At 47.6% G+C, this 13,307-nt stretch overlaps 1 protein-coding gene across 4 annotated transcripts in view; it reads right to left on the bottom strand.

The window, feature by feature from the left end:
- The window catches only part of sntg1 (syntrophin, gamma 1), a 34,389-nt gene that overhangs the window by 9,244 nt on the left and 11,838 nt on the right, over positions 1 to 13,307 (bottom strand). For 2 of the 4 annotated variants that reach the window (XM_060921038.1, XM_060921041.1), the window contains exons 2-11: positions 9,522 to 9,571; positions 9,140 to 9,274; positions 9,008 to 9,064; positions 8,861 to 8,930; positions 8,724 to 8,767; positions 7,763 to 7,804; positions 7,559 to 7,661; positions 7,286 to 7,368; positions 6,610 to 6,740; positions 6,298 to 6,427 (exon numbers count right to left, since the gene is read on the bottom strand). In XM_060921038.1, the coding sequence (XP_060777021.1) occupies positions 6,298 to 6,427; positions 6,610 to 6,740; positions 7,286 to 7,368; positions 7,559 to 7,661; positions 7,763 to 7,804; positions 8,724 to 8,767; positions 8,861 to 8,930; positions 9,008 to 9,064; positions 9,140 to 9,274; positions 9,522 to 9,548 (822 nt within the window). In that variant the 5' untranslated portion in view covers positions 9,549 to 9,571. The remainder of the gene's footprint in view (positions 1 to 6,297; positions 6,428 to 6,609; positions 6,741 to 7,285; positions 7,369 to 7,558; positions 7,662 to 7,762; positions 7,805 to 8,723; positions 8,768 to 8,860; positions 8,931 to 9,007; positions 9,065 to 9,139; positions 9,275 to 9,521; positions 9,572 to 13,307) is intronic. The other 2 variants (XM_060921039.1, XM_060921040.1) reach the window with 2 other exon arrangements.

The raw sequence follows: 13,307 nt of genomic DNA, 5'->3' as shown, positions 1-13,307 counted from the left end.
ACTAGAGAAGGAAACTCGCATCAGCTTTCCTAAAATGACCTTTGTAATATCTCACCCCAATTATTCCGAACTGAGATAACAACCCTTTCTCGCAAACAATCTTAAGGCTTTAGTTATCAGTCACTGGCTTCATCATTTTCATGACTCCAGCTGCTCCTTATCCCTTCAGAAATCACCGAGACATCCGTGTTTGAGTGTGAAATGACATTTCCTGGAATTTCTATTTGCCTGGCAGTTACCTTGGGGATACATTAATAAGCTATATTATGTTGCTTGGGTGTTCTTTCAAGGTCTTCAGCTTGAAAATACTTTATTGTTGGAAAATAAAAGGGCACAATCAACTACATCTTGAAGAATTAAGCATGGTGTGACGGTGGATAACATTGATGTGTCACAGCTTCGTGGTCCTCAGTTCTAGCCTGAACTTGGGGCAACATTTCATCCAGAGTTTTGCTTGTTCTCACCAGGTTTGTGCTAGTTTCTCTGATTTCGTTCCACCACCCAAAAAAGATGCCCTCGGTGTGATGGATAGTGTGGCGTCCCATGGTTATTGGTGGCTTGACTACTTCAGAAATGGACAGGCTCAGAGGATTTTCACTCATGATTGTCTCTAGGGTTTACGTGAAGTGGTATTGTAACAGTTCCCTTACGTGGGTGGAGTACAGAAGCACGGCAGGCGGGAGTTCATGTTCACACACGCTCTTTATTTCACTTATTAGCTTTTCAGGTTCACTCACTCACACAGTCACACACGCAACACACATGCGCTGTGGTCAGGAGAGCTCCCCTCTCTCTGCGCTCTCTCTCTCCTTTTCTTTCCTCTGTCACTGCAACACAGAGACACAACATTAAGCACAGGTGCATTGACTTTGCCACTCACCTTCCCTGGCCCCACCCTCAATTCACAAACTGGCACTAGGCCATGCCCCTGCTGCCCCATACCCCCACCGCCTGACTCAGGCCGGGGAGCTGTCCGATCTGCAGCAGATCCCCCCCCCCCCCCCCCCCCCGATGGGACAGGAAGTACGTCACTACCATTTGCGCCCCTGGCCTATGGACCACCTCGAATTTAAATGGCTGGAGGGCTAGATACCAACGGGTGATCCACGCATTGGCATATTTCATGCGGTGGAGCCACTGGAGGGGCGCGTGGTCCGAACAGAGGGTGAAGGGGCACCCCAGCAGGTAGTACCGGAGGGTTGAGGACCACCCACTTGATGGCCAAGCATTCTTTCTCGAAGGTGCTGTACTTACTCTCGCACATTGAGAGCTTGTGGCTAATGTACAGCACGGGGCGTTCCTCGCCCTCCACCTTCTGGGACAAATGGCCCCCAGCCCTCTGTCCCATGCGTCTGTCTGCAAAATAAAGGGGAGGGAGAAATCAGGGGAGTGTAAGAGTGGCCCCCCACACAACGCAGCCTTTACCCTGGTGAAAGCCTGTTGGCACTGTTCCATCCACTGGACCGGATCTGGTGCTCCCTTTTTAGTGAGATCAGTCAGCGGGCTGGTAATGTCCGAATAATTAGGTATGAACCTACGATAGTAGCCAGCCAGCCCCAGGAACTGTCTTGCCCCCTTTTTGGTCTTGGGCCCCGGGCAGGCTGCAACTGCTGCTGTCTTGTCAATTAGGGGACGCATCTGCCCACGACCCAAGTGGAAACCCAGATACCGTACTTCCACCCGCCCAATTGCACACTTTTTCGGGTTGGCTGTGAGACCCGCGCCTCAGCGACTCTAGGACGGCCCTAAGGTGTTCTATGTGCCACGGCCAGCCACTTCTGTATATGATTATATCATCCAAGTAGGTTGCCGCAGAGGTGGCGTGGGGGCAGAGGATCTTGTCCATGAGCTGCTGGAACATAGCGGGAGCCCAAAACAACCCAAAGGAAGCGTGACAAACTGGCGTAATCCAAACGGTGTGGAAAAAGCCATTTTCTCTCGGGATATCCCTTCGTCAAATCCAGTGTCAAATAAAAGTGAGCAGCACCTAACCGATTGAGCAACTCAATGCGAGGCATTGGGTACATGTTGAATTTAGACACCACGTTGACTTTTCTATTGCCCACACGGAACCAGACCGACCCGTCGGCCTTGGGTACCAGGACCACCAGGCTGCTCCAAGCATGGCCTTGAGTTCGTCCCGAACCCCCCCCTTTTTGTGTGTGTTCGGGTAAGCAGTAAGGGTGGCTACACACCACCACCCCCGGAGGCATTTCAATGTGGTGTTCTATGAGGTGGGTGCGGCTGGGAAGGGGTGAGAACACATCAGAAAACTCCTCCTCCAACGTGGCTACCTATGTGAGTTGGGCCGGTGAGAGGTGGGCTCCACAAGGGACCGGAGCAGTTCGGGTTTTGGTTGTTTTTACCTCCGGCCCCAGCTCTGCCTTCTCAGGAACTGCCAACGCCACAGGGACCCCCTCATTCCAACGCTTTAACAGGTTGAGGTGGTATATTTGTAGAGCCACACCCCTATCAGTTCACCTCACTTCAGTCAATGTCCCCGACTTGCCATGTGACCTCGAAGGGCCCTTGCCACTTGTCGACTAATTTGGAACTCAACGTGGGCAATAATACGAGTACTTTGTCTCCCGAAGTGAACTCTAAGACACGTTCCCCTGTTGTACAGCCGGGCTTGACGTTCTTGTACCTGCCACAAATTCTCCTGGGTTAAGTGCGTGAGGGTGTGGAGTTTTGTGCGTAGATTGAGAACGTATTGAATTTCATTATTACTAGGCGAAGGTCTCCCCTCCCAATTTTCCCACAGCACGTCCAAGATGTCACGTAGCTTTCGCCCATATAATAATTCAAATAGGGGGAAAATCTTGTGGAGGCTTGCGGGACCTCTCGTACTGCAAATAACAGGGGCTCGAGCCATCTGTCCCAATTATGTGCATCTTCATTTACAAATTTCCGAATTAGATTTTTAGGTGTTTGATTAAAGCTCTCCTACCAAACCATCCGTTTGTGGGTGATAGATGCTGGTGCGAATGGATTTAATTCCCAACAACCCATACAGCTCGCGCAGTGTGCGTGACATAAACGAAGTGCCTTGGTCTGTCAGGATTTCTTTTGGAATCCCGACCCGGGAGGTAATACGGAAGAGCGCTTCTGCAATATTCCGTGCTGAGATATTGTGGGGAGGCACCGCTTTCGGATATCGTGTTGCAGTCCACCAGAACTAAAATAAAGCGATATCCTCTTGCTGACTGATCGAATGGCCCAACAAGAGCCATACCAATTCTTTCGAAGGGGGTCTTGATTAGAGGGAGAGGGCACGAAGGCGCTTTTGGAGTGGCTGCGGGATTTACTAATTGGCATTCGCAGCATGCCGCACACCACCGGGGAACGTCCCCGCGAATCCCTGCCCAATAGAACCGGGCCATTATTCGGGCTAGTGTTTTATCCTGCCCCAAGTGTCCGACCATGGGATTGAAGTGAGCCGCATGGAATGAGTTCCCAACGGCTCTTAGGGATTAGCAACTGGGTTATTTGTTCCCCGGTTTGAGTGTCCTGTGTCAGTCAATACAGTCTATCTTTAATAATTGCAAAGTACGGGAAGACAGATGCCGCATTTGGCTGGAGAGTTTGACCATCGATTACTCTCCCTTGGTCAAACGCATGCCTCAGAGTCTCATCTTGTGACTGTTCTAAAGGGTAATCCTCAAGGGAATCCCTGAGAGCGGGAGGAGGGGAGGGCTGCTCCTCACTCCTCCTATTGTTCTGACACGGTGATGACGTGGACGGCTCTGCGACACCTTCTCCAGTCAATGCCACACCGGGATCCCCCCCCGTGACGTTTTACAGCAGGACCCACTCCCTACTATGTATTCCATTAAGGATCGAAACCCTGGCCAATTGGTCCCCAAAATCATCGAGTGGGTGAGATGAGGATTAACCGCCGCCTTAATTCTATGCTCCTGGCCCCGGATTAGAATATGGACCAACACTAGAGGGTAATTGTGAAGATCCCCATGCACACACACCTTCACTACTTGTGCTCTCCCCAGTGCCTCACCTTGCACCAGGCTTTGGTGAATTGAGGTCTGATTACAACCGGAATCCACCGTGTGATCATGTATCCCCTTGAACGCTTACCGGTATGCGATACATTCCGGCCCAATTGGGGGTGGTCTCTGGTGCGTCGGGGATGCGGATCACAGCTCCCACCCCTGTTGTTGAGCCCTGACTCGGGAGATGCTCCGGCTCCCCGCCGCGCCCGCACACCAGCCCAGGCTTTTCCTCTGCACTGGCATTATGGGCATCACTCACCTGAGGGGGAGAAGACACAGACACGGAAGAGGGGGATGGGAGGGCACCGCGGGTGCAACGGACCGGCTGGGGAAGAGCCAGCCGACGCCTCCGCGGTAGGGGAATGGGATGAGGGACAGAGGGGGGGAATAGGGAGCAGAGAGAGAGAGGGGAAAGAAAATGAGGAGAGGCGTCTTGTCCGCCTGCCGTCAGAACCGCCTCCAGATGGTCCTCTGCCAACTCGATGGCTCATTCTAGTGAGGCCAGGCAATGACGCTGGACCCACTCCGCCGTTCCTTCTGGAAGTCGAGAGGTGAACTGTTCCAGTGCCACCAGATTGATGATCCCATCGGCGTCACAGTCTTCCGCCCTCAGCCACCACCGGCAGGCATCCCAGAGTTGCTGGCCGAATGCAAACGGCCGGCCAGCTTCCTCCAACGTCAGCGTCCGGAAGCGCTGGCAGTGTTGTTCTGGGGAGCGGCCGACACGCTGCAGGATGGCTTTCTTCAGGTCTGCATGCATGAGTCAGCTGTTGGCAGGGAGCTGGAGCGTTGCGAGCTGTGCTTCACCAGTCAGAAGCAGGAGGAGGCACGTTGCGCGCTGCTCGAGCGGTGCTCCAGCAGCCACCCCCACGTTTCGGCCACTTGCTCAAAGAGGGTGAGGAAAGCTTCTGGATCATCCTGCAGGCCCATCTTTGAGAGGGTGACGTGAGGAGGGTCCGCTGGGGTGACAGTCGAAGCCCCTGCTGACGCGAGCAGATGCCGGAACGCCTGGCGATCTTCCTGCTGGGCCAGCATCATGGCTTCAAAGCGTTGCTCTTGCTCCTTCCGGAGGGTGGTCAGCGCTTGATGCTGGTTCTGCTGGGCGGTAGTGAGGGCATGGATAAGCTCTTTGAATGGGGAGGACTCCAAGTGGTGGTTCCCTTCTGTACCTCCTGGGTTTTAGCACCACTGTAACAGTTCCCTGATGTGGGTGGAGTACAGAAGCATGGCAGGCGGGAGTTCAGGTTCACACACGCTCTTTATTTTACTTATTTTAGCTTTTCAGCTTCACTCACTCACACAGTCACACACACACATGTGTTGTGGTCAGGAGAGCTCCCCTCTCTCTGCTCTCTCCCTCCCTCTGCTCTCTCCCTCCTTCTCTATCCTCTGTCACTGCAACACAGACACACAACATTAAGCAAGCACAGGTGCATTGACTTTGCCACTCACCTTCACTGGCCCCGCCCTCCATTCACAAACTGATGCTAGGCCATGCCCCTGCTGCCACAGGTATGGAAAACCAAAAACATTCAGGAAGTGGCAATTCTGCGGGTTGGAAATGCTGAGTTGATGATCGAGGTCGGAGGAGAATGACCAGTCCAGTTTGGGTGATTCTGCACCCACTGGAGCATCAGCTTCTTGTTCTTGGCTGACAGGAGTTGGTCTTTCCAACTGCTGTTGTACGTTTGACGTTTGTGCATTTTATAAGAAGCTTTTCTGCTCCGAAAGGTTGTAAAGAGTGGTTATTTGTGTTACCGTATCCTCCTTCCTGTCAGCTCAAACCAGTCATCCCATTCTTGTCTACCTGTAGCGCTTTAGCATCGAGTTCCAGAATGAGAGCGTGAATGAAATACAGGAACTGCACACGCTGATGTCCCTGATCGAATCGATACAGAAGTAGGGTTGTGCACAAATTGTTGAAATACACAGTGACTGTAATTGTTACAACATGACAGCGAACATTAAGGTGGAAAAATAGCATAGATTTTACTTTGCCCCATGTGATGCTATCCCAACCAACACAAAGACAAACAGATAAAAATCAGAGCTCAATTTACTGAAGTGCATTTTGGAACTCATTTCAGCAACAACAATGATGGGTGGTTGTGAGATGATACAAACACACGCACTTAAAGGATTATTTTTTTTTCTAGATAAAAGGCAAAAAATTCAATTTAATCCATTTTAAAGTGGAGTCGTCTGGGTACTCGATGCCAGCCGTCCCTGAACAAGAAACTTGAAACTTAATCGATGTTTCATAAAGAAAAGCAGCTGAAATACGTACATTGTGCTTTGTGAGAACAGATATATTGGATGCTATTGCTTGAAGCCAGTCAGTGCACTCTTCAGCACTAGGACATTGAATTATCCCACTGCAGACACCATCCACTGCGATGACCTGAAACGCATTTTGCCTGTGGAGATACAAAAATTAATCAAATTTAACCATCCCTTCGTGTCTAGTGTAATTACATCTCAAATTTAAGCACTTTTAATTATCCCGAGAGCTTTGTTTCACGTCTGAGAATACCGTATATTACGGCAGGACTGACAAAGGCACATGTAGAAGTCTTCTGGAATTTTCCAACTAGCTCACCTGGAGATATCGGAGCCAGGGATGTACTGTGAGAGACGAGCGTGGAGGAGTGGGATGAGGCGTAGATCCACCCATCGCTTCTCCCAGCGTAGCGCTGGGGACGTTGGCCAAGACGAGCAAGACAACGTGTCCTGAGAGGATGAAGAAGAAAAGTTTTTTTTTTTTTAATTTGTTTGTTTGATTTGCATAATGAATCATGACTAAGCGCGTACAGGTGCCAGGAGAGTTAACACGTTGAATTGAATGGCTGTGGTGTGGGGAAAGTGCGATTCAATTTATCTACTCAGAATTTTAAAAAATTTTATATATCGTCCATAATTCAGAAAAAGTCTTCGGGTCCATTGCGCAATCCCCAAGGGTCGATTGGAGATTTCAAGGTGGTTGCTATGGTGTTCCAGGTTCTAGCATGTTCTTCGTCCAAGATGTCAAACTACTGCTCATGCTACGCCATCGGATAACTAAATACTTGGAGGAAAGCGCTATCTCCCCTCTTCGGCATACGCAATCTCACAGAAGTCCACAATTGGTTACTGTTGCTGTGATTGACAATAGAAAGAGTAGTGCTGTCACTCCCACCCAATTTCGCTCTCTTGGACTCCCAGAGACGGGGCAAACGCTTTTGTATTGGCCCACTTTGGAACCTGAGGGTAAATGATTTTAATGCAGTGTTATGCACCGTATTGTTGGGGTGATAGTTCAGATGTAGACCACTGTCGCACAGTGGAGATGATGTCCCACTGCTCTGGTCGCTTGGTACACCTGAGGGGAAAATACAGACCGTGTAAGAAGTTTCAAAAGCAGATTTCATGCTTCAGACAAATCTAATGACACTTGGTGTCTGGTAACATCCACGGCAGTCATTTTGGAATGCCGCGATTTCTGATCTATTGTGACTGATTTTGACAGCAATACTACAGGTGTAAACATACACACAAAAAGGAAATCATACATGTGCAGTCTTCACAGATGGGCAGCTTTAAAAAGGCGGGCGTCCTTTTCAGGAAAGACACGGTCAGAGTTACTTCTTCTCCAGCATTCCGTAGAACCTGAACCTGAAGAAGAGAATTCGGACTGTTTTCATTTTGACAACTACCAAGCCGAGGCTTGGGAGAACTGCTTTCTTTCAAGGTAATTTTTAAAAAGGTACACTTACAACTTCTTCATGGCGATAACTTCTGACGTTTATCCCATTTATCTAGAAACAATACATCAGTTAGAGGAAGGCAATCAAAAAGGATTAAGATATCAAGTATTCCCAGATCTACTTCGTTTTGTTCTAGACCACTATCTTGTAGTCAGGATCAAGACTTTGAGGGGTTGAGACCAAGTCATGACCAAGACTAAGGTATGGTGAGATCGAGTCAAGACCAGACCAGTGTGTGTGAAGGGGGGTGGGGGAGGGGTGACAGCTGTGAATGGGAAGAAACTTTTCAAATTTGCGACGAGTCACGTTATTGGTCACGTTTGAAGATTTTGCATCCAATCACAGTAACGTTGTGAACAAATAAGTCAGACAATGTATCAGCAATTTAGAGAAATCCTCACAGTTGTGGTCTTGACAGGTCTTGAAATAAAATTCCAAGACCTTCAAAAAGTGGTCTTGAGATCGGTCTCAAGTACTACAACACGACTATCTTGGATGACATGGAAAACCTTTTCTGTCCAAGTACAATTTGTTTGCATCACATTGTGACCATGGCCTCGTAGCCGGTAGCCTAAAAGCTCATGAATACGTTGTCTTTTCCAATTATTTGCAAAGAAGTTGAGGAAAGTGGATTGCAAACTGCAGCCAATTTGGGGCAATTCTACCCACTGAATGCAGAAGGGTGAAAACCTCATCAAGGTATCAATGACTGGATGTGATAATTGTGACCAAACTCATTGGAGCACAGATGGTTCCAAAGTGACATACCAACTTGGGGTTTGTTATTTAATTTATTTTGAGTTGATCGTTACTAGTTTTGCTTAACCTGTGCATGTTCTCCACGTGTTGACCATAATCCTCCAAGTCAAGTGTTCTTTGGTGAACAAAGTTAGGCAAAGTTGTTATTGTTCTACATTAGATAGGTAATATCTGCATCATATGGCCCATTGGCATTGAGCTATATATTCACCTGGAGAATCCCATCTCCAATGAACAGAAGACCAGAGAGCTCGGCTGCGGAAAGAGGCAAAGATCAAACGTTGGCTGAACAGACAAACAGGCGCAAACATTCCAACAATGCAGGTAGAGGCAAATGAAATAACTTACCCTTCTGCTCTTTTGAAATTTTCGAAATCACAATTGGGATCTTGTGTTCTGCACCACCCTGTGAAAGAGTCTTGTCTTTATTTCTTGCCACTTCATAATGATGGATACAGCATAAGTTGCGTACAAGAGGATCTGAATGCAAATTACCTTTATACTTAAACCAAATCCTCCAATTGTTTGCCGTCGTATCGTTACAGTTCTTTCCTACAAGACACAAATATTCACTTGATTTCCTGAAATGAGTGGTACAATCAGTAAAAAAGTCTCAACAGAACCTACACTCGAGTAGAAGGGTTCCCCAGAAAGGCACATAACGTCTTGCTCTTGAATGGTTAGAATGTCTTTGGACAAATGCAGTCTGATATTGAAGGGCTCTTCATTACCATCTTGCAGTAGATAAAGTCCCGTCTTTGTCTGTGAGCGAGCAGTCACAAGACATCTGTCATTTTCATCACTAATTAAAAGACAAAAATCTAAACTGTCCCAAGGAACACGCACGTTCACGTTTCTAATTTCTGCTGTACTCAACTCTACATCCTCTCATCAGAGTAAAGATAGTTTCATGTGTGTGGAAATATACATTGCATTGGATCGTTCAACAAAATGTATTTCAAATGTTTGGAAAAGATACAGCAAAATTATAAGGAGGAAAATCTCTTACCTCTTCTTTTGAGGTCTTGAAATCCATGTGCCAATGTCAGGGGGAATACGCTTCAGAGACAATGAAACAAAAGTTACCTACATTAATTGATTACTGTACATCATCCTGAATATACTGTACAACCCCGATTCCAAAAAAGTTGGGACAAAGTACAAATTGTAAATAAAAACGGAATGCAATAATTAATTTCCAAATCTCAAAAACTGATATTGTATTCACAATAGAACATAGACAACATATCAAATGTCGAAAGTGAGACATTTTGAAATTTCATGCCAAATATTGGCTCATTTGAAATTTCATGACAGCAACACATCTCAAAAAAGTTGGGACAGGGGCAATAAGAGGCTGGAAAAGTTAAAGGTACAAAGAAGGAACAGCTGGAGGACCAAATTGCAACTCATTAGGTCAATTGGCAATAGGTCATTAACATGACTGGGTATAAAAGAGCATCTTGGAGTGGCAGCGGCTCTCAGAAGTAAAGATGGGAAGAGGATCACCAATCCCCCTAATTCTGCGCCGACAAATAGTGGAGCAATATCAGAAAGGAGTTCGACAGTGTAAAATTGCAAAGAGTTTGAACATATCATCATCTACAGTGCATAATATCATCAAAAGATTCAGAGAATCTGGAAGAATCTCTGCGCGTAAGGGTCAAGGCCGGAAAACCATACTGGGTGCCCGTGATCTTCGGGCCCTTAGACAGCACTGCATCACGTACGGGGGGGACAAGTAGCAAACCTTCACGTGGTGTCCCTCATTAATCTGGCATCGCCAGAGACCAATTGCTACAACACACGAAGAGTGCAAAACTTCAGGGGTGGTAAAAGGATAGACCCTCGGCCCCGACCATGGCTTCCTTTAAAGTCTGCACCTTCAACGCAGAAGGAATGTCCCAAGACAAATCAGTCCTCCTGTCGCAAATGGACGTGGATTTTTTGTGCCTCCAAGAGACCCACAAAAATGCCACACCCCCTAACATCCCAGGAATGGCTTTGATAATCCACCGCCCTGGCCAGACTCACGGAAGTGCTATCTACGCTCGGGATTCATCCATCATTTCCCAGATCAAGGATTGCACATTGAATGGGATCGAAATACTTCGTGTGGAAACTGAGAAAGTCACCTTAATCTCGGTGTATAAGCCACCACCGATCCCGTTTGAATGGCCCGCTAATTTTGACTTTGGAAATAAGGTTTTATTGGTTATTGGGGATTTCAATAGCCATAATACCTTATGGGGCTACGACCATAATAACAATGACGGTGAAGCAGTCGAAGAATGGGCCCTAAACAACAACTTGATGCTACTCCACAGCGCAAAGGATAAACCATCTTTCTCTAGCGCTAGATGGAAACGAGGGTACAACCCAGACCTCGTCTTTGTATCCTTGCAACATCGTCACAACTTCGAAAAATCAGTTATGAGCCCTATACCAAAATCACAACACAGACCAATCTTGGTCGAAGCTAAGCCCGTTTTACGACCAAGGGTTACCACCAAGCCCATGCCACGCTTCAACTTCCGTAAAGCAAACTGGGATAACTTCACTGCAGAGTTAGATGAAAGTGTTGCTGCTATACCACCAGCATTGCAGCACTATGAAAATTTCCAGAAGCTTGTATGGGATTGTGCTAAGCGCAACATTCCCAGAGGATGTAGGAAAGAATACATCCCAGGTCTAAACACCGAAAGCAGAGAAGTCTTTGAGTACGTGCGTGCATATAATGCAGAGCCATTTGCAGAGAATATGATAGAACTGGGGGAAGTCCTCATCGCACTTGTTAGTGATGAGAGAAAGGTGCAATGGAAAGAAACTATAACCAGCACGGACTTAACTCACAATAGCAAGAAAGCGTGGAATACGATTAGGAAACTTGATTGCAACAAGGAGCCGCCAAGATGATCTGCTGCGGTGACACCAAACCAAGTCGCGAACCAGCTCTTGATGAATGGAAAACCCATCAACAAAGAAAGAGGATGTCTACAGAAGATGAAAAATGAAATGGCACGCGTCATGAACACCTGTGACGACCAATTCGAACCATTCACGATTGAAGAAGTAAATGCAGCTATAAAACAACTAAAGCCAGGAAAAGCTGCAGGACTTGATGGAATCCCTCCGGAGACTGTTCAGCACTTTGGGGGACAAACCAGGAACTGGCTTGTAAGCTTCTTCAACTCGTGTGTGACATCCTACACCATTCCCAAGATATGGTGAAAATCGAGGGTTGTTGCTCTTCTGAAACCAGAGAAAGAGCCCGAAGATCCTAAGAGTTATCGCCCAATCTCACTCTTGTGCATACTCTATAAAGTATACGAGAGATTGTTATTGGAGTGAATAGCACCCTCGGTTGAAGATCAACTAATCCCCGAACAAGCAGGGTTTCAACAAGGTAAATCGTGCTGCGGGCAGGTTCTAAATCTCACGCAGTACATCAAAGATGGTTTCGACGCTAAGAAGATCACTGGCGCTGTGCTTGTGGATCTGTCCGCAGCTTACGACACGGTGAACCATAGGTCATTGCTCATGAAGTTAGCCAAGACAGTAAGCAACATCCCAACTGTCCGAATCATAGTCTTTGTTGACAAACAGAAGATTCTTTGTCGAAATGGATGGAAGGAAGAGCCTCTGGAGGAGCCAAAAGAACGGCCTACCACAGGGCTCTGTCCTATCCCCGAAATTATTTAATATTTACACGAACGATCAGCCAGTCTTCAACAATGTCAGAAGATTTCTGTATGCTGACTATTTGTGTCTAGCGACACAATCTGATAGTTTCAAGACTATCCAACAAAGGCTAACTGAAGCACTTGAGGCACTGACCAAATACTATACAAAATGGTCCCTGAATGCAAACCCAGGAAAGACTCAAGTTTGCACTTTCCACCTGAATAACAAGGAATCCAAGACCACCCTGGATATCAGATGGAACGGCAAGCTGCTTAAGAACACCAAGCACCCCTTTTACTTAGGAGTGACCTTGGACAGGACACTGTCGTTCAAGGAACACATCCTTAAGTTAAAGAAGAAGATCTCCAGCAGAAACAACTTGCTGGCCAAACTGGGAAACTCTAACTGGGGAGCCGACGCCAACACCATCCGAATAACGGTTTTAGCACTGTGCTATTCAGTTGCTGAATACTGCGCTCCCGTTTGGGCTAGATCTGCACACATCAACAAAGTAGACCCCTCACTGAATAGTGCATGCCTCACTATAACAGGAACCATGCGTGCGACCCCACTGCCAAGCTTGTATAGGCTGTCGGGCATTGCACCGCCCAACGTACGACGAGAAGCTCTGTCTCGTGCAGAGCGGTTCAAGCAAGCCAACGATGAGCGCCATCCACTTCACCAGCACCAGGAAGTACCTCGCCGTCTTGCCTCGTGCAAGAGCTTCGTCACCGTTGAACCTCTCGACCCTGCTCAGACATCAAATTTCCATCTTGAAAGATGGAAAGACCTAGACGATGCCAATCTCAACGCAGCGCTTCCCGAACATCAAGAGCAGTTGCCAACAGGAAGCTCTCTCAGTTGCAAGGACTGGGTGACATTGAACCGGGCAAGGAGTAAAGTGGGTAAAACAAAGAAGAACCTGGCACATTGGGGTATTGCGACAGATGCAAGATGTCCCTGCGGCGAAGAACAGACGATGGACCACATCTTACGGGACTGTCCACTAGGTCCTCACTGCTCTGGTGTGGACCTAAGAGAAGTCACCAACACCGCCATCTCCTGGATAAAGCACTATCGTGACAAGATGTGATGATGATCACATACAGGC

This window comes from Neoarius graeffei, chromosome 5, assembly GCF_027579695.1.
Source record: "Neoarius graeffei isolate fNeoGra1 chromosome 5, fNeoGra1.pri, whole genome shotgun sequence".
Classification (NCBI taxonomy): Eukaryota; Metazoa; Chordata; class Actinopteri; order Siluriformes; family Ariidae; genus Neoarius; species Neoarius graeffei.
Note: the sequence above shows the minus strand (reverse complement) of the source record. Positions and strands in the feature narration are given on the sequence as shown.